General features: G+C 24.9%; 4 protein-coding genes across 10 annotated transcripts in view; 2 read left to right on the top strand and 2 right to left on the bottom strand.

Moving 5' to 3' along the window:
• The window catches only part of LOC132907361 (dnaJ homolog subfamily C member 5-like), a 34,443-nt gene extending 28,113 nt beyond the window's left edge, over positions 1-6,330 (top strand). For both annotated transcript variants that reach the window (XM_060960387.1, XM_060960388.1), the window contains one exon: positions 3,544-6,330. In XM_060960387.1, coding sequence (XP_060816370.1) covers positions 3,544-3,611 — 68 coding nt within the window. In that variant the 3' untranslated portion in view covers positions 3,612-6,330. The remainder of the gene's footprint in view (positions 1-3,543) is intronic.
• Positions 6,331-6,552: 222 nt separating this feature from the next.
• Positions 6,553-8,282, bottom strand: LOC132907360 (uncharacterized). The gene is made up of 2 exons (XM_060960385.1): positions 6,988-8,282; positions 6,553-6,889 (listed from the first exon to the last, which is right to left on the bottom strand). Exon 1 carries the CDS (start codon positions 7,840-7,842, stop codon positions 7,063-7,065), a length of 780 nt encoding a protein of 259 aa, XP_060816368.1. The 5' UTR covers positions 7,843-8,282; the 3' UTR covers positions 6,553-6,889; positions 6,988-7,062.
• Positions 8,283-9,138: 856 nt separating this feature from the next.
• Positions 9,139-13,290, top strand: LOC132907409 (mitochondrial dicarboxylate carrier). The gene is made up of 8 exons (XM_060960493.1): positions 9,139-9,275; positions 10,347-10,459; positions 10,673-10,828; positions 10,973-11,139; positions 11,204-11,411; positions 11,731-11,811; positions 11,887-11,943; positions 12,958-13,290. Exons 2-8 carry the CDS (start codon positions 10,364-10,366, stop codon positions 13,069-13,071), a joined length of 879 nt encoding a protein of 292 aa, XP_060816476.1. The 5' UTR covers positions 9,139-9,275; positions 10,347-10,363; the 3' UTR covers positions 13,072-13,290.
• A 2,195-nt stretch (positions 13,291-15,485) lies between these two features.
• Positions 15,486-20,791, bottom strand: LOC132907408 (pH-sensitive chloride channel 2-like). Of its 6 annotated transcripts, none has more exons than XM_060960487.1 (9): positions 20,624-20,791; positions 18,541-18,730; positions 18,186-18,415; positions 16,995-17,077; positions 16,752-16,907; positions 16,524-16,679; positions 16,275-16,440; positions 15,995-16,181; positions 15,486-15,903 (listed from the first exon to the last, which is right to left on the bottom strand). In XM_060960487.1, exons 1-9 carry the CDS (start codon positions 20,698-20,700, stop codon positions 15,640-15,642), a joined length of 1,509 nt encoding a protein of 502 aa, XP_060816470.1. In that variant the 5' UTR covers positions 20,701-20,791; the 3' UTR covers positions 15,486-15,639. The 6 variants fall into 6 exon arrangements, with proteins under 6 accessions (XP_060816470.1, XP_060816471.1, XP_060816473.1 ...); XM_060960488.1 differs by having other exon boundaries at positions 20,706-20,782; XM_060960490.1 differs by lacking the exon at positions 20,624-20,791 and adding an exon at positions 19,282-19,576.
• Positions 20,792-20,884: the final 93 nt, after the last annotated feature.

A 20,884-nucleotide genomic window follows, 5' to 3' on the forward strand; every position in this document is an offset into this window, starting at 1 on the left:
TTAAAATATATCAGCTAAAAATATCAAATTTTAAATATTTTTATTCTTTACTATTGTGATTCTTAATGCACTAATTTTGAAACAAAATTCATTGTGAGACCAAGAGTCATTACTATCCTTACTTTTCTGTGAATTCAGAAAATATAAAAGATCTTTAAATAAAATAAGCTTTGAATGTACATATTAACATTTCTAAGATCTGTAGTGGTGGATAGTATTTCCATTTAGTTACTAACAAAATAGTTTTTAAAAGTTATTTGAATACTGCAATATTGTACGAATTTAAAAGAAATTTATCTCAGTACATATCTCCATGAAACTGTAGAAACGTTGCCTACCTTCCGATTTCAATGATTTTTAGATATGTTGTAGAAGTCAATATTTTGAACAACTTTTTCCTATACATATAACGAGTGGATTCGCCTGGTTTCCGAGATATTCGCAAAGAACTATCAGGACTACTACAACGTATTTCTGCCTATAGTTACGTGTCTATGACAGCGTATGCGTCAGTATTGGTTGCCACTTATCTTCTATTTATAAACGATGATCGGTGATCTTAACATTAAACCTACCACTATCGGTCAATTTGACCCTTTTTAAACTTTTATACAACTATAGTATATACAAATAATATATATACAATTTCATATACAATTACTGTATATATATTTCATATACAATATAGGTTACAAGAAGTCTCGGTAAGTTTAGTATTAAGGGCAACATTCAACTAAATAATAAAAAAAACTAAGTCACCCGTTATATATGTCGGGGGTAACGTTGTAAGTCTAATGAATGTTTCTGCGTGTTGTCCATCATTGTTGTATACCAGATGATATTTATTTAAGCGAATGTATTGCAAAGGTTAACAAGTGATATCGGTGAGTGAATAATTGAGATGTCGGTGACGATGAGTTTAGGTTCGATAACAAATACATGGTCAACGGGATGACGATTGTGATTAGGAACTCGAGGACTTACGTGTTCACTGGGCTAGTCGAACTTATCGGATTAAGAGTCAGTCCAAGTGGAACTGCCCTTGTGTACTCCTCTCCATATCTCTCTGTATCCCTCAGATCAACTTCTGTTTTTAAGGAGAGTTATTTACTTACTTGATACCTCTGTTAGGTACACGTCCCTCCCGTGACTGTGGCTACGTTCCGTGACCCGTTATGTTACTTCGAGCCCAAGCCCACTGTCATAAATCTCGGACAATCATAATTGACTTAATTCATAAACAGCTATTTCTCAATTTTATTGTTTAAGTACGGCTATAATAAAAAGTCTGGACTAAAGTATTGGGGACCTTCCCAAACATTCCGAAAGAAAGGCCCCGGTGTCCTTTTATCTCTGACATATATATAGGAAATGATTATTCAAAATATCGATGTCTACGACATATACAAAAATCAGCGTTTTTACAATTTCATCCATATTTTTTTTCAACGAATTGCTACGTATTATTCTTTGAATCATCAAATTGATGCAATGAACTATTGGGCTCCTGTTCCCACATTCTTTGTGTTAGTATTACCAATTTCAGTTTTACTGTATTTTAAACATCAAGCAATGACATCAAGGTATATGCTTGCACAGGACGTATCATGTATTCTTATGTAGCAATAAATGATACGGTTATATTATGCTTCCAGTAAATATTTTCTTAATTTTAAGATATTTTATTTTATTTATATCATTGTAGTTATTAAGTGCAGAAAATAATTTTGTGCTTTTTTCATAAATATTATAATAGACAGTTTTTGTAGCTATATCTACCCAAAAATGCTTAAATATTGAAATAACTACACTCAACACTTTTATATCCGTAGAAGTCGATTTTAAACGACAACTATTAAATTAGGCATTAGCAACCACAAGCTATTTCGTGGATGATAGCTAAAGCCAATATTGCCTGGAATGGAAAAAGTTGGACTAAATCTTCGATATTCTTTATTTACATCTAGCAAGTGTTAAGACCTTATTACCGAAGGCAAAACAAATCGCTTTAACAGTCACAATATAAAAACAATGCAATGTCTATTAAACATGTTGTTTGTAGTAATTGTATTTACATGTTTTTTAACAATAGGATAAAAATAACAAAAGGCAATTCATGAAAAAATTTTTAATAATTTTGATACCAATGAGATGTACAATCAATAGCACAAAACTTTTTCTACGCCTAATATTAATATTTGACACAAGCATGTGCATTTTAAGTAAGTATTAATAGTGTAAAGCTAAGTAAAAGTGTATAACTGTATGTATGTACATATGTGTGTGCCTATATACATACATTGAAAAGTAATTGTAAATTTAAGAATAATTTGATGTAAATAGTTGCTGTGGGACTCTTTCCTTTACTGAATAGATATGTCAATTTAATATAAGTAATTATATAGCTGCACAATGTTAAATATTTCTCTTTTATTATCCTATTATCCAAGTGATTTTTATTTGTTAAGGAATAAAATTATTCGTCATTAAAAGGAGAGAATACGTAATCTTTTGTTTTTTGCTATCGGTATTTAATTTAAATATATTGTTTTTTATTTGTTATGATGCATTATTATTTCTCCTTGTTAAATGTTATATACACCAAAACAAACACGAAAAGTGATATGCAAATATGTCGATTGAGACTTATTTCTCAAGTTACAAAAGCAATCGAATTTTGCACTATAATTCAGAATCGTATTATTGAAGATGTGTTACAAAAAAAAAAAAAACATTTCATTATCACTAACTTGATTTTTTGTGATTTTCGGCAAGAAGGCAAGTATGTATACAATATGCTACGTCAAATGCGTCTACCAGGCTTATTGAATGCAGAAATCAAAATAAGGAATATTAAATGCAAAGTGAGAAGAAAATTTTCGTCAGCTGTTCTACAGAGGTATTGACTTATACAGCTAATCTTTGTGAATATTGGTAAGTAGAGAGATCGATTGTAATGCAGCGATTTATCTACGATTTTAAAAAATTATCTTGCAGAGCTGAATATCGTAGAATCTCCTGTACAATGTAATCTTTTGGTAAATAACAAATTGCATAAATATTACTTCGTAGCATAGAAAGTTCTTTTATTATAATACGTTCCTTTATATATTGTATTACATTTATAGTAATTTGAATATGACTAATCGCGTATCTAAAATGATACGACTACTTTCTTAGTCTCGAAAGTTCTTTAGTTGAGGGGCCCTACTGGACGCGTGACCATCTGCGCTCCGCAGAATCTGTACGATGACGCAGGGCAGATTGCGTGTCTTAGGAATTTCTAATGAAAATTAAATTGTTTACAGCTTGGAAAATAAGTCTTAATTGATATTTAAGCACGGGGTGCAACGAAATATTATATGATACAATATTTTAGTATTAAAAGTACTTCAAATATGTCATTCATTATCATCATTTTCATTGTCAATCTTATTTGAAATATTAGTAGATGATGAATATTTATATAAATGTATGAGTAATTACGTTTTCATCTTTCTTAAACGTTGTTTAATTACTATAATATTTATTTGTTGGATATAGCTGCCTCTACAAATCCCTTCGTTGGAGCAAACGTTGGTACAACTAGCACGACTGCAACAAAGTGGTAGTCGCCAAACGATAAAAATACGGTAAACGTATAAGCATTGAAAGATTTGTTACATAACTTTTACGGGGTGGATTTTGATCTGTGAGTAATGTGCAAGACATTAAAAGATTATTGGAAATGCTTTTTGTAAGAAATTAATTTAATTATCGTCAAATAATTAAGTTACAGAAGAATGTATACACTTTAAGTTTTTTATTATCGCTTAATCAAATATTTAGGTTTATATCTATTGAATGCTTTAATATCGACATGATAATAAATTGATATAGTTCAATTCTTCTTGACATCTCCAAATAATTTAATCAATAATATATTTGTCTATAATTTAGAAGAGGAAAAAAATTAGTACAATTAAAAAAATGAAATGACATAAATATTAGAAACAAAAGTTGCTAATTTCTTCTCAATTTTTAAATTTAGCAAATTAAAACAGATTTAACAAAGACTTAGTAAAGTACATGGGATATGAAAAGTGATATTAATATTTATATGTAAATCCACCCCGTTTTTACAAATAGACAAAACAAAGAGTGGCGAATAAGGATTTCGATATATAAATATTTAATTCACAAATTCTCAATTATTCTCAGAATTGAAATGAATATTTAATGATAAAAATCACATTTTGTTAATGCATGAAATACGTAAGCAATGGTACATGTACGCGTGAATAAAAATGGCTTGAAGTTACTAGCAAACTTTTCTTTGTTAACTGATTATATTATTATATATAGTAATTAGTATGACAATAAGTTATACATTAATCCAGCTGCTTCTTCAAAATGTTTATTTCTAATAATAATCATATCCTGCGAAACACAACAATGTAAATACTGAGAATGGATTCATTACAAAGTGGAACTTCCAGTCTTTATTAGGATGATGTGAAATTAATGCACAATATTATTTTAATCGCTTATTGTAGCAAACGAATTTACAAATTCAATATCAATTTCGTAATTAATTAAAGACCTTATATAAGAGTTTCATACTTTTATTAAGTGAACACACTTGAGTAGGATGATTTACAACAAAAAATAATAAAATAAATTTCAATATTAAAACTTTATAATAAAATACGCAACAAATTTGGATTTATAATGAGTTCAAAACATATTTCATAATTTTTACTTCTTAAAACAGAGAAAAATTTTTTTTTTATTCATACAAAAATGAATATATAAAATTAAATGAAAACAAATAGTACTCAATAATATATTAACATTGATATTATGTATATTAATATACTAAAATGTATTAAATATATATATATATATATATATATATATATATACGCATTTTATGTGTTGTTATTGTTATGACATGTATTCACATAAAATATAAATGGATATTTTAGTAATTTTTACTATCTTGTTGTCATGTATAAACTATTCCATACAACGTAAAAATAATAGTACTATTATATAAAAACTCATTTTAGCTTTTATAGAATAATTCGTTTCCGCATTTAATGTATTTAACCTCCTAATTCTTATTTTATAAATGTAAAATAGAAACCGTATGTTAGTTGTATTTTTTAACGATTTTTCTATGTAAAAACTGTTAATATTTACCATTAAGCGTGAAAAATGATGTACTTATCTTATCACAGATGGTAATGTACTTCTGAAAAATTTATTAACTAAAAAATTATTTTTTATCGATATGTATAATTGTACAATTATATACAAATTGCATTAATTTTACAACACCCTAATAGTAACCAATAGCAAATTGCAACAAATGTCAAAATTTAGTTTATTTGTAATTAAAATTAAGAGTATTATAATATCATTTTACTCTGCTATTCAAAAAATTATATTATTATATTTGTAAATATTTATGCAATGTATTATGAAGTAGGGAATTATAAAACTTGTGTCATGCAGTTAATGTAGTTAAAACAGATCACCAAAATGTTTAGCTTTTGAAAATGGGATATATACCTAATCATTAAAGTTGTTTGATATGGAGCTTAGAACCAAATTGGTAATGTGTTTTATTATTAGTAAATTATTAAGTCAAAAGCAATTCAAGCCTACCATAATCTTGTAATAAAATACCACGTTTTCACGTTTATACTGTATGTAGCCATAGATCACAATTATCATTTCAAATCATATAATTGTGTATATAATAAGGTTTATGCATTTAATACTTTAGTTCAATCAATTAAAGAGTCTAAGTAAAAAGTGTATTGATTATGAAATATGAAGTATCAATTTGCTATACTCTTAATTCACATCTTATAATGAGCAATTATATTTGTCTTGGCATACAATGCTTTATCACAAACGTAATTTATAAGTCAAAATTTATTTTTGCATCATATTCCATATCAAACAATTTTTATTTACCATTTCTTTTTCTATCTCCATAAATGTTTAAATTATTTTGATGACTTGTTTTAAACGTCTACATCTGTATGTATTATGTATGTGTAGTATAAAACATCATCTGTAATATGTTTGTACGTATGCACATATATGTGTGTATATATACAGAGTGGACTATTTATTTCAGAATTGAACTAATTCTGAACATATGTAATTGCATTGTATACTTTTTCCTAAACTTTATTGTATCAATAATAGCAGTGAATGGATATATATTAAATCATAATGAAATTCTGCACTCTGTGCATAGGTATATGCATGCATACATATATACATATAATTTATTGTTGAAGAAGTTGTAGAATAAATTTTGTGCGAATATAATCTGTTATTTGTGCATATGTATTCATATACATTTATTTATCACTTGGATAGTATCCAATAGATATCAATCCTTAATATTTATATTTAAATTTATCACAATCGGAAGACAGAGCTTAATTTATAGAAAATTAAAAAAAAAGAGGTATTAAATTATTCTTTTATGCTATTTTTTTTCAGTTGTTCCTTATTGATGTATTTATCCTATAAATTAAATGAAATAAATTCTGCTACGGATTAATATATATTTTATACTGTACTGCATACATACAAGTATTGCATATAATGTAAGTAAAGATAACATGTTCCATGTTATAAGATACAATATGATACACAAATTGCAAATTGCAAGTAATTATGATAGAGGACTTATCCATTATTATAAATATCTGTTTCCATTCCAATTTTTTAAATATGATATTTTTATTGTTATTATTGCCATTTTACTAATTATTTTGATAAATTAAAACAAACCATAAAGATAAATTTTGTAATTATAAATTACAAAATTACAATTTAAAAAGTTATAATAAAATTCAGAATTATATACCATTTATGAAATCTAAAAAAATATGAATGATTAAGAATTTACTAATAGCAGATATGTACTATCATCTCTTCTAGTAATATAGAAGTAAAACAAATATATAACAAACTTACAAAATGGTTTATTACTATTTTTCTGTATATGTGCATATCATATAGAACTATAAATAAGTTTCCAGAGAACTTGCTTTATGCTAATAAAGCTGATGCTCCAGGTGTGTAAATTTTTACTTGACGATCTGATAACTTATATATATATCTTGCTACTTCAGGCCAATTATATTTTGTTCTAATATCATCCATTTTCCAATTAATTGTTATATTTCCAGATACATCATAAGAATATCCTGTTTCCAGAGGCTCGATTTTAACAAATAAATCCGCCATGTGTTTAAGCCCAGATGCAAATATATTAGAAACAGAATTTTTCGGCTCATCTTTAAAGGTGTGTGTTACAATACAAAGTTGAGATTTATTGTAATATTCAACAAGTGATCTTAAATATCTTGCGTAATATGTAGATTCTCTCAAATTACATCCAAAATTATAAATATGACTAAAATCATCAATTATAATAGTAACAGGTTCATTGTTTTGTACTATTTTGTCATATTCATCTTTAATAGTTAAAAATATATCATGAATAATATTGTTTGCTTTTTGTTCACATGTATATTCCATATTAGATACAATAAACTTCATTGGTTCTATAACTGTAACTTTACGTTTTTCTTTCAATAACATAAGATTATAACCAAATTTCACACCCATATTATGATAATGATTCATTGTATTATGAAATAACATAAAACATATTCCATGATTCTTTTTTAATGCATTAAATATAACACAACTCAATAAAAAGCTTGCATTACTATCATGTTGTTCTTCTATGCAAATTAATTTTCCATCCATATTTACTTTATCAATGCCAAGTATGTTCGATATTGAATCCATTATATTAGCCATAATTCATATCAAATATAACAGAATATTCTATTTTCGAACGATTTACAAATTAACTACAAAACAAATTGATGTTATTATATCTTCAGACCAAATTAGTTTCAATTATATTTCATTTCAGATTTCAGACATACATTACAATTATTGGTTAGGCCTGTTACATTTAAACACCGTCGAATATGATAAATATTGCATTTCAATTTACTCAGTAGTTAGTAATTTCTGATATATAACGTAATAAAATCAGAACATACATTTCATATCTTATTAGATTGAAATAATCTATAATAATATGAAACACATGTTTCTGACTAGCCTACAACACGAAGTAGAAATTTAAGGTTAGATTGAGCTGAATTGAGATTGAGACCTAACCACAGCGGACTCTAGGATCGGCTGTCTTTCTAGTTGAAAATGGGGCAAAACAGATACGGTGTTGCCGTGTTGTTTAGTACGACTAGTACTGGAGTCAACTGCGATCCAACTGATTAAGTATCGATTTGTTACGACCAACGGCGCGAGTTTTTAAAGAAGTTTTGATACATTATGTTGAATTAATATACAGAAAAATAAATTTTAATATTTAACATACTGTAATTTTAGTGATTTAATATTAGAATTAATGTACATATAAATTACAAATTAACTAATAACAGCTAATAATATTCCAATAACACATTTGTAAGAATTGTGCAAACATATTTGCATATTGTTATTTCAATACTTGATGAACTTTGTACAAATAATGTATTTCTGCAAATTATGTAATGGATCGTTACATTAATAATTGTATATAAAAGTTCATAAAAATCGTTGGAAAGTAATATAAATAAAAAAACCTCCATAAAAATTCTATTCGTATAAAAATATCCTAGCGTTAATCAAATAATATGAAAATGCAAAAAGATGATTAAAAACTAACAAATAATAACGACATTATACACGTATAATATATAGAATATTGCCACTTATAATATACATTTTTGCAACATGTATATAAAAACTCAATTTTTTTTTATACGAGTCTTTTTTTTTACATTTCACATAAATATGGGTATATAGGTATATATACTGTATACCCATATATATATATATACACTATATACCCATATATATATATATATATATATATATAAATATAGATTCATATATAAATAATTTGTGTTTTCTAATGTCCAAACACTTGTTCGCAAATAATTATTAATTTTACTAAGAGAAATATAACCATTCTTAAAAGTAAGCATATCGATAAAAAGGAGTTCCAGTTTCGAAAGGAGGTGGTATAACACGTGGCTATCAGCTGATGCGTGCGCGTTCACCAACTTTCCAGCTCTGTTAACTGATTTTGGACATTACGTCAGTCAGAGTTTAGATATTGCCGGGTATACTTATTAATCAAGAATAATTTGAAAGTTCTATTAATGATACAATTTATAGTAAGTAGCTTCCTTACATTATACTCTATTATTCATTCTTTTTCTTCATTTTTTTGTGTTTATCTTATCTATATTTTTTTGTTACTTTGATTTGTTAGTGATTATGAAAGATCACCATAATTATTTTTTAATTTTTATCATTAGAAATTAATAAAAAATAATCTCCATGTGGTAAACTTTCACGATATAATTAATAAGTCTTTTTTATACTTAATTTACTGAAGATATCATATGTTTATATTAAATTGAATATACAAGCGTGCACAAAAGTAATACGGATGTCCTGCTTGCATACGATTAATAGAATTAATTATCAATGAATCCTGATTAAACATACTTGATACACATGTATATGCGGTATAACTATAGCTTATATCATGTTTCGTAACAACGCTTAAATGAAATCATTTAAATTTTAAATTTATGAGAGAAATCGAAATATATGTTCAAAAATCATCAAATTTCTGTGAAGATAATTATGTTAAAACATTATCATGATTATTTTATATGTTAAAGTATGTTAATAATAAGTTATTTAACTATAACAATTTTTAGACGCTATGTATATATAATCAGTTATAAATATATGAATCTTATAAAAACGTCCCAACTTTTATTTAAAAATTTGCGTAAATCTTTTTATATAAATCTCTTAAATAATTTATCAATTAATAATTGTATTCTCAATTTAACTTATTGTTTAAAAAATATTATAATTAAAATGATCATTTTTTTCTTTTAGAAGTATATATGCATACACACATAACGAAAAATCACGCGAGTGCGCGCACAAACATGACGTATATGTATATTATAATTACTTTAATATCTATAATAATTAGTTTATTACATATCGCAATTATATTATATTATATATTTTATATACATGATACATATTAATAATTAATTTTAGTACTTTAAAAATTATTAATAGTTTAATCATTCATATGTAATCCTTAACCAATATGTAAAAATATAAAAATAAGTAAATATGTTAATTATATTTTATTTTAAGTAGTTTCATTTATTAATTATTTATCAAATGTCTCACTTTTACTTGTTTTATGAAAGCATAAAACACAGAAAACATGACAGATAAAACAAAAAAAGTGTCACGGTGGTATTTTGGTGGGCTTTCCTCTGCAGGTGCTGCTTGTGTTACCCATCCTTTAGATTTGTTAAAGGTATTTTTATTACTGAATTCATAAATGAATATAACATAAGTTTGAACTCCTCTTTTTTTAAGATTATAATTAAGTAATTAACAATTAAATATACTAATTATATTTTGAATTTCAAATATCGTGTCAAATAAACTATGAGCTTTATAATTTTAAAAAAATTTTGTGATGTACTGAAATGCAATAGCATTTCATTTACACACCACACATTTATAGGTTCACTTACAAACACAACAAGAAGGCAAGATATCTATAGCACGATTAACTACATCTATAATACAAAATCAAGGAATTTTAGCTTTATACAATGGATTAAGTGCTTCTCTACTTCGTCAACTTACATATTCTACAATGAGATTTGGAGCATATGAAGTAAATTTATTCCCATTATATGTATTATTTACTTATAATATCTATTTTCTTATAATTTGATTGTATATTTAACTTTTCTGTATTATTATTTGAGTTATTACACTATACTTTTTATTTAGATATATTATATTTATATATATATAGGTAGGTAAACAAACATTTGAAACATCTGGACAATCATTATTATTTTACCAAAAATTATTATTGGCTGGATTCTCTGGCGCAGCTGGTGGTGTTCTTGGAACACCGGGAGATGTAATTAATGTACGCATGCAAAATGATATAAAACTTCCATCACAACTAAGACGAAAGTAAGGGTCTACATTATCTTAATTTATTTTTGCTTTTGTTATTTAATAATAAATTTTATTATAGTTATAAGCATGCTCTAGATGGAATAGTACGTGTAATTCAGCAAGAAGGAGTAAGTCATTTATTTAGTGGATGCTCTACAGCAACATTAAGAGCTGCATTAATGACAATTGGACAACTGAGCTTTTATGATCAAGTTAAAATTATGTTGTTACAAAGTGGTTATTTTAAAGATAATCCTATAACTCATGTTGTGTCAAGTGTATGCGCAGTAAGTATATTTAAATAATATATTCAAATTTGGAAAAGAATAGTAACCATAAACATGGTATAGTTCAAACAACAATTGTTTTTTTTATTACATGAACTTTTAAAACACAAGATATTATGTAACAGACATTATTATTATTATCATTTCATACTATTTCATATAAATTATATTTATACAGGCTTGCAGTTCTTTTATACAATCATAATGATATAACAACACAAGATTTATTTAGGTAGTAGTAGATAGTAGCAGATAGTAGTAAGCAATACAAATCTTATTATTTTACGTATTCTCAGTTAATGTTTTATTCCTATACAAGGGTGCTGTAGCTACAACTCTTACACAACCTTTGGATGTTTTAAAAACACGAGCAATGAATGCTAACCCAGGAGAATTTAAGGTAATTGTAAAAATAAAATTAAGTGAATAACGTAGTATTAATGTAATAGAGATTTATTTATGTAATGTTTTATAGAATTTGATGGATCTATTTTTGTATACTGCTAAGCTTGGACCATTTGCATTTTTTAAAGTAAGTTCCTTTTTATTTATTGAATTAGTTTTTCCTAGATACTTCTATATCATAATATCATAATAATGGGAAGGTTATAGTATATCTGAGTAAACACATTTGAAATAAATTAAAGGTAAACTTTTAGAATTAGTAATTAGAGAAAGATTTTTATGGATTTTTTGGAATAATTAATTTGGACAGAAAGTTTATAGTATTTAGACGTTTAAATTCATCATAATAATTAAGAATTAAAGTGATTTTGTATACCTTAGAACCTTGCACAGTTCCTGTAATTTATAGCTTTCTTTTTTTTCTACTTAACCCTTTGATCACTGAATGCTTGGAGTTACATAATCTATATAAATAGTACACTTAATTCAATAGGCATATATATTTTTTAATCACAATGTGTTCAGTTAAATTATTACTCTCCATTGTAAATGAAACATCTTTTTTTTACTTTACATGTAGTTTACAGTAATGACATTGGTTGAATATATTTATAGAAGAAATTAGTTATAAATGTTTCAAATAGTTTAATAATAGTTGTTTTACTATTATTAAATGCATAATCATTTATATAAAATGTAGAATCAAAATGTAGATTCAATTATATAAAATGTAAAAAACGTTTTGTATCTGTTTGAATTTAATTTTTATCTCTGCATGTATTTGCAATGCAATAAGAATATATATTTAGAAGTGCCAAATTATTTATCCATAACAGAAGATTCGTTTTTATTGAAATATAAAGCAAAATAATTCATGTGTACATCTAATCTTTTAAAGAAACTACATATGTATCTACTTAAGAAGGAAGATTATGTATTTTAAGTTTTACGTTTTCAATCTATTTTGTATCATAAGGTATTTATGTTGTAATTATAATTTTCTTTATTATATGATTCAATTTATTTATATATATCATATCTAAATGTGTTTATTCAAATAATAATCTTCCTGTTAATGTATTGTTATAAAATAAAATTTCATGCATATGAGTTTAAAAATATATTGATTATTTTATTTTAGGGTTACATACCTGCATTTATCAGATTAGCTCCACAGACTATTCTTACATTTGTCTTGTTAGAACAATTAAGAGCTAATTTTGGATTCTATCCTTCGGATGTTCCAGTATCATAGAATTCAATTAACTGTCTTGAATGCTGAAACATAATATTTTTCTGAAATGTTTCATAGGAGAAGAAATTAGGATATGAAAGTAAGGAATAAAAAAATGATAAAAATATTTGTCCTATTTGAAATTGTCCAGTTGCAACTATTTTTGTATGTATCTACAAAATCTTACATACATGATTTTTATTAATACTATTATATTATAATATATATATATTATATACACAAAATATATATATATATATATATATTGGTAGTCTTATACATTATATGTACAATATATAATATATATAACGTATAAGGCTACCGAACTGATTGATATCAGATTTTTAGTTTTTGCAATTACTAAAAATATGCAAATGTTTTACTTAGATAAAAATATAAATATATATATTACATATTTTACATTATTTATTATTTTAATTTTAATGAAGTATATATATATATATTTAGGTGCATTTTAAAGCTCAGTAGATCTAGTGTCAAACATTGATTTGTATATCTATATATATATTGGTAAGTATCTTGTACTATTGTATGTACACCATTCTATTTTTATAATAATTTATTAATTATAACAATCAATTTTTTTTAATAAAAATATATATGCTAAAATTTTGTAATAAAGGTAAACAAATTCAAATAGGACAAATATTATTTTTATATGTTGAGTTTATTGTTACATTTATGTCTAAATTTTATGAAATATCTTTGGTAAGTATTGCACACTATTACAATCTTAATTTTCAATAGTATATAAACTGTATTTGTACAAATATTAGGTGATACTAATATTTGTTATTCCAATAATGATATCTAAAAAAAAATAAATATGATATTTCCTGATTAAATGATACTATAGGCATTCAGAAATTAGATAATCAGATAAAACAAATATATATTTATTAAAAATGATTAGAACCTTCTTGCACTTATTTTCACAAAACTTAGCCAATTTTTGTTTTCAAAAATAAATGAACTTGTTCTATATATGTGTACTGCATACTATGTGTATAACACATATTCAAAACAATTAATATAATAAGGATATTGTAATATTCATATCATCAGGAATATTATAATTGTATTACTAATTTAAACAATTATATAATTATTAAAATGGTTATTATCTTATTTCAAATTGGATATATAACAATCTTCTAACATATAAAAACATTCTATAAAAATATGATTATAATTATGTATTGGGATATACAGAAACTTTTATATATATGTATATATGTATTTTATTATATAATATTTAAATTTACAGTAATATATTTTGTTTACAAAAATATTATTCCATAATTATTATTGCACAAACTTTAAAAAACAAATATTTTTCTAATTTATATAATATGTATATGAGAATGTATGTATGTACATATATCAGCTTATTTTGTAAATTATTTTAAATTATTTAGTAATAAAAATAATATTTACAAATTTATATAAAATAAAATGTTATTATATACATAATTTGTTATTAATTATTATTATGTTATTAATTATTTGTTATTATATACAAATCCATCATTTGAAAATTACATAAGTTCATGATTAGTATTAGTTATAAAATTGCAAAACAGGTACAAAATTTTACTAACGATGTAAAATACTGAATTATAACTCTGATGTTTTGATAAACCTTTACACGATGGTAAAACATCGAAAACTGAAGCTGGCGATTGAAGATTTAGAGACAGATCGCCGACGATTAATAGTTCATGAGATATTTAATATTGAAATTACCATCTCTTTTTTACATTTTGAAATGAGACTGCGTCTGTTAGAGTATGATTACAGTGGATGAGCATTCTAGATTCTGACTTCTGATTTTCTGGCCACATTTTGAGCTCTAAGTTCTGACGAACTAATTCATTCGGATAAGAATTCGGACGTATAAGAATTTATCCACATAATACATATGTATATGCATATTTCATTATATGTCAGTGATCTCACTCGTATACAACCGTTATCTGATGTATAAGTACGTATGTATTTGTAGAACTACGTTACATTGCACTCACTGTATCCTGTAATCTGTAACCTACAGTCATGACCACCCTCATAACTCACACACATAAACCTGCCTACGGAGGGTACGACTATGGCACATAACGTTAGCAATTTAGTCTACTGATATTTTTGTTTATCACTATATGTATATACTTACTATTAGTTTGAAAATCAATGCCAATCGATCATAACCAAACCAATCACTAATGAACTAATAACAATCCCAGCAGTTGATGCAACTCAAAATAATAAGAAATGAACGAATGAAGATTTAAATTACGAATTAATAGTCTTCTGTCATATTTTATATTTATTTATAATCTATTTTCTCCACTAAAAACAATTTATATAAAATAAATAAACAACTACCACATAGTAACAATAATATATGTACGCGAACTATAGAAAACAACTTTTCTATTTAAAAGTTTATACAGCTAAATTACATAAATGCAACTCGTTAGTTTTCGTAATTATTCAAGAATTTCTTAGTAATTTTCAATGTAATAAAAAAATATTACTTCTTATATATTTAATCTATTTATAACATTTTTATATCCAAATAAATGACCAATAAAGAATGTTAAATATAATGAAAGCCACAGGAAATACAATTCTGCTACGTCTGTCAATCCACTGAGCAATTTCTTGTGGAGTCATTGTTGTAAAATTATGTAACTGTGCAAGAGTTGCTCTTCGTTGAAAAGGTTTTGGTGATGATGTACTATTAACAGTCATAATGCTCCCAATAGAACATTCTTGATCTTTATCTTCTTCAATTTTAACAGAAGGAATATTGAGAGTACTTGGAAAACTCTGCAATATAAAAGTACAGTTGCTATGAAGAATGAATACAGAACTTATGTATACTTTGATATGTTTTCTTATAATATATTTGTATATTTACATGCACAGTAAGGTAATTTTGACTTGAATAATCTTGTTCACTGGTGTTTGCATTATCAAGTGATGACCAAGACCGTGATCGTTCTAATCCTGTAGTGTTCTTTTGAAATTGTTTTCGAGCCAGTTTTGGTGTTAGTGTTGATTTTAATATGTATTTACTATTTACTTTTTTCAAAGGAACATTTTTCCTGAACATATTTTCAAAATTATTAATAAACAGTAAATGATGTATGAAGTATGAGATTTCATATTTGTAATATCTGTATACAACATATACATACTTCCGTCGATAAATTGTATTAACAAAAGCAAATTCAACCATTGCTGCAAATAAAAATATTGTACAACCCAAAAACCATATTTCACTGGCTTTTATATAAGAAACTTTTGGCAGAGAGTTCTCTACTTTGGATGCAAGAGTCATAAATGTCAAAATAGTATTTGTTCCTAGATACAGAAATTTTAATTAATTATTTATCTTATAATATCAACACCCATAAAGTAAGTTATACACCTTTTAAATATATCACCTAACACTATTCGTGGAGGACTTGCATCCATATGTAACCAAAAAGATACCCAAGAAATGACTACTATCAGTATAGATGGAATGTAATAGTCCATCATAAAAAATCCCATCTCGCGTGCTAATTTAAATGTTATACTAATTGAACTGAAATTACCAGCTATAAATACAAATGATTATCAATTAAAATAGTTTTAAGATATTATTTACTACATATAACAAAAATACATGCCAAAATGACCATAATGTTGTTGCGATGTAGTATAAAATACTTCTGATGTGTTAACCCATTTGTCAAAAAGCTTATATTCAGTTAAGTGTAATTCGTCTGCAAGTATGATTGGATCTTGGTCCCAATATAACACCATATCATGCACATTGTGTGTCCCTGTAGGTAAAAATTCCATTCATTCCAAGGAGCACAGTTGAATAAAATAGCTGACATTGTAGTAGTACAATAACTATGACATCCTACAGCTTTCAAAGACAAGAGGACATTCTTGTACATCAAACGGAAATTTCTCCAAACGAAGCCCACAGTTAAGAGTAGCTTGCAACCTATAACAGTTTATACATCACGTTCATTATGTAGATAAGATTATATAAGGATGAGTTATGCATTTCACATTATGTTATTATTTTTATTGTGAATACAATTAAAGAAAATTATAAAAGTAACATTATATGTAACATTCAAAATTTGTTAAATCTTAATATAATTTTTACTTTTAAAACAAGCAATATTGCAAGCTTTTAACTTTCAACAATAAAGCATCTTTTAAATAATCTCTGATATATATTAGACAGTAAAATTAAAGGATCATTAAATTTTCACTAAAAAATTGTTGACTTTTTAATTGATATAACTCTGTAAACAATAATCATACAGTAATTAACATGAGTTCATGTTGGAAGCCAAAGTATTTATATAAAGTAAGTATTCTCATTTCAAAAATTTTGCACAATCAAATGACTCTATGGAATTTAATAATTTACAATACATCGTAAAGCCAATTTTGATCAGCTTTCCATTCACACAGATTGTATTATTTTATATTAAAATGAACAAAAAAATATATAATTAATTTTATACTATTACATGCCATAAAATATGTGTTGCATGTTGTACATATTTTTACATATTAATCTTATTTTGAATAATTAAACTCTAACTTTTGAATAATTCAGTAATAAATTATATTTTTGTCATGATATAGTTCATTAAAATACCTATTTAATTCTTTATAGATAGTGTAGTTTAGTCTTCCTGCAACGTAAATTGGAACAATTAATTTATAATCAATTAAATATTGCAACAAATAATTGCAACAACATAAACATTACTTTGATTGAAATTTTATTCAATGAAACCTCATGAACTAAAAAGATTTTTAAGTTGTACAAATATTATATTAAAATTAAAATAAAAGAGCATATTAAAAAGTGCAGAATAAAGAGTAAACTTATAATAAATGATATTTTCTTAATTATTTTTTATCACTTTACATTATGTTTTTGTTGCTTCATATTTATGCTAATTTTACTTTATATTTGAATTATTATAAATTATTATTAATGAATAAAATATAAAGATGTTGAATAAATATTATATTTGATAACGTAATATATTATTTTTAAAATATTAAGTAAATTTATATTTACAAACCTAGTATTTAGTATGACCATGCCTGATGGATCTATTGAAACAAGTATATCTTTCACACTATTTCCCATTATAGCAGAACTGGGCTCATTAGAAACATATACAGTTGGTGTCCAAATTAAATCATGTGCAAATTGTCCACCATATAGTTGATTTAAATATGGAGCAATGTTTGAAAATTTTAACCTGTTATCCAGATATCTAAATTGCAACATCATATGTACATCAAATTGCTGTAAAAATATTTTTATATATATATTTATAAAGGATATAAAACAATATTATTATTTTATAGATGTATACAGAACAAATATTAGAAATTATGTAAGTTATAAAATATAATTATAACACAAGCTACCAGTGTTTTTGCCATATTAGATCTAATTGTATAAATATAAGCCCTGGTATATACGTTAATTGGATCTGTAGAATTAATTTCTCCTGGTGGTCTAGTCATTTTATCATAACGACAATTATTTGTCAATTCTTGTAAAAGTTCAGTTTGTGTCATAGAGCTGCTACTACTTAATATTGGACAGCTCTCTAATCTGTAAGAAATTTATGTAATTTCATATACACATAAAGGGCTATGCTTCCAGAAACTTAGTAATATTATTTAAACTTCTAATAGTAAAAAGTATTAATAATAATAAAAAAATTCTGTAACAAATTTATAAAAATATACATAATAACATCATAGTTGATATTTTAATTAGTAGTATCAAGGTATCAATAGTATATATTTGTTAGCGATATTTAGTTATAACTTCAGTACGTAAAAAGATAAAACTGCTTTCAAAGAAAGTCCTTGAATTAAAATTCCAGACGTTACTAAGTAGTAAGAATAGTTCATTGTTGCTTTGTACTAATGCTGGTGACATAATGCAATGCATGTGACTCTACATTATAAAAAGAATTTCTTTGTTATTGCAAGTTGGAATATTTCTGAAAAGCATAGCAACAATAGTTTACTATGGATATGTGATTATTTCATGAAATAAATATCAATAAACACAACTAAAATAAACAAGTACTTTATAAACAGATATGAAAAATATATTTCATAGTTTATAAGATAAGAATAAGTATAGATAAGTACCTTAAAAAATTATAAAATTTTTAACTTATTTATCATATTTTGTTTATAATATCATTAAGTATCATATTTTATCATGTACATTATTTATTCTGATATCTAGTATAACAAGTAAAAAATTTTTATTAACTAATACAATCGAATATTAATGCTCTAATCAAGACTTTAATACCAATCTCAACAATAAAATCTTATCTACCACATGAGCATATTAATTTATGACATCAAACATTTAACTGTTTATGTAAGTTATCAATATTTTTCTTCATAAAATTGCGTATCATGATTCAGAATCTTTTTTTTTTCTCTTCTGATGTACGTAATTTAACGGTATATGCATCTACATGTAGTATAAAACGTAGTATAAAACAGTTTAATTGGTTGATGAAATGTAATATTGAATATAATGCATGTAATACATATACTTTGTTTTCACAAAATAAGAAAGAGAGAGGGGGAAGTGTGTAGTCTTATTTTACAATTAAAATTTATTATTAATCCAACATAAAAATTATGAAAGTTAGAAAATTATAAATAAAAATTTAATAAATATCGCAATTACAATTAAAAATAGATATAGATAAATTATGGAAGAGTAAAGAAATACTTTTCTTAATTTATCTTTATTTGTAAATTACCTCATTTATGCTGTTTAATCATACAATAATTCAGATACAGATAAAATAATATAAAACTTGAAAATATAATTTCAATAATTTAAAAATTAATGCAATCAACTTTGAATACTAATGTTTACACAAGTGTTCCAAAATTTAGTTATGTATTTACATACAAAATATACATGGAAATAGATAGCACTTATAAATATTTTTAGATATTTTAGATAATTATGCATGGAAATAGATAGTATTTATAAATATTTTTTACAAAATATATTTTTTTCTTTTAGACTTTTTAGTGTCCAAATTAATAAAAAAAAAAGTAGTTTTTTACCACTATTTGTCCAGTGCCACAAAAATTTTTATATACAAAAATTATATGTATTCAGTAATATACATAACTAAATTATAGTTCTTGACATTTTATAATATATACTTTATTAGGATGAAGATCATGTCTTTTCATGATACTGATCTATGCTAGTAACTATATAAAAATTTGTATTTATTTAAAGTTGTAGAAAATAAGATTAATATGTAGATTTATTTAAATAAATAGCTTTATTAAGCTTTCAGTAAGTTAATAAGCTTTACTTAAACAAACTCTTTCACATATAAAATTGAGTGATATTTCCAACTACAAAAAATTTAAAAGAATATTTAATGACTAGAGTCACTAAATTTAATAAAAATTAAAGGAATGGATTTAGTTAAGTATAACTTACATAGCAGATGTATTTAAATGTAAAAGTTGTAGTAGATAAATAAAAGACACGAAAGAACAAATTCTTCTTAAGGCCATCTTACGTTTCCTGATGACTTATCTGTTTCACTAATAAACTTGGACTGATTCTTTCTTGAATATACATGCATGGTCTTGAGTAAATTAGCTAGAAACCAAATATTACCCAACCATTCCTCCCACTTACAGTATTCTTTTATAAAGTGAACACTCAGGTGCTTGTATATAATACTAAGTTGGTATT

This window comes from Bombus pascuorum, chromosome 5, assembly GCF_905332965.1.
Source record: "Bombus pascuorum chromosome 5, iyBomPasc1.1, whole genome shotgun sequence".
NCBI lineage: Eukaryota > Metazoa > Arthropoda > Insecta > Hymenoptera > Apidae > Bombus > Bombus pascuorum.

What these genes read in the sequence shown, in the direction of transcription:
- LOC132907409 (XM_060960493.1), top strand. Translation starts at nt 10,364, where the DNA reads ATGACAGATAAAACAAAAAAAGTGTCACGGTGGTATTTTGGTGGGCTT. An exon ending in TGAGATTTGGAGCATATGAA is followed by an intron (nt 10,829 to 10,972) that starts GTAAATTTATTC and finishes ATATATATATAG; the next exon opens with GTAGGTAAACAAACATTTGA. An exon ending in TTGTGTCAAGTGTATGCGCA is followed by an intron (nt 11,412 to 11,730) that starts GTAAGTATATTT and finishes TTCCTATACAAG; the next exon opens with GGTGCTGTAGCTACAACTCT.
- LOC132907408 (XM_060960486.1), bottom strand. Translation starts at nt 19,035, where the DNA reads ATGAACTATTCTTACTACTTAGTAACGTCTGGAATTTTAATTCAAGGA. An exon ending in TTATCTTTTTACGTACTGAA is followed by an intron (nt 18,731 to 18,949) that starts GTTATAACTAAA and finishes AATTTCTTACAG; the next exon opens with ATTAGAGAGCTGTCCAATAT. An exon ending in AAAATTACCTTACTGTGCAT is followed by an intron (nt 15,904 to 15,994) that starts GTAAATATACAA and finishes TTTATATTGCAG; the next exon opens with AGTTTTCCAAGTACTCTCAA.
- LOC132907360 (XM_060960385.1), bottom strand. Translation starts at nt 7,842, where the DNA reads ATGGCTAATATAATGGATTCAATATCGAACATACTTGGCATTGATAAA.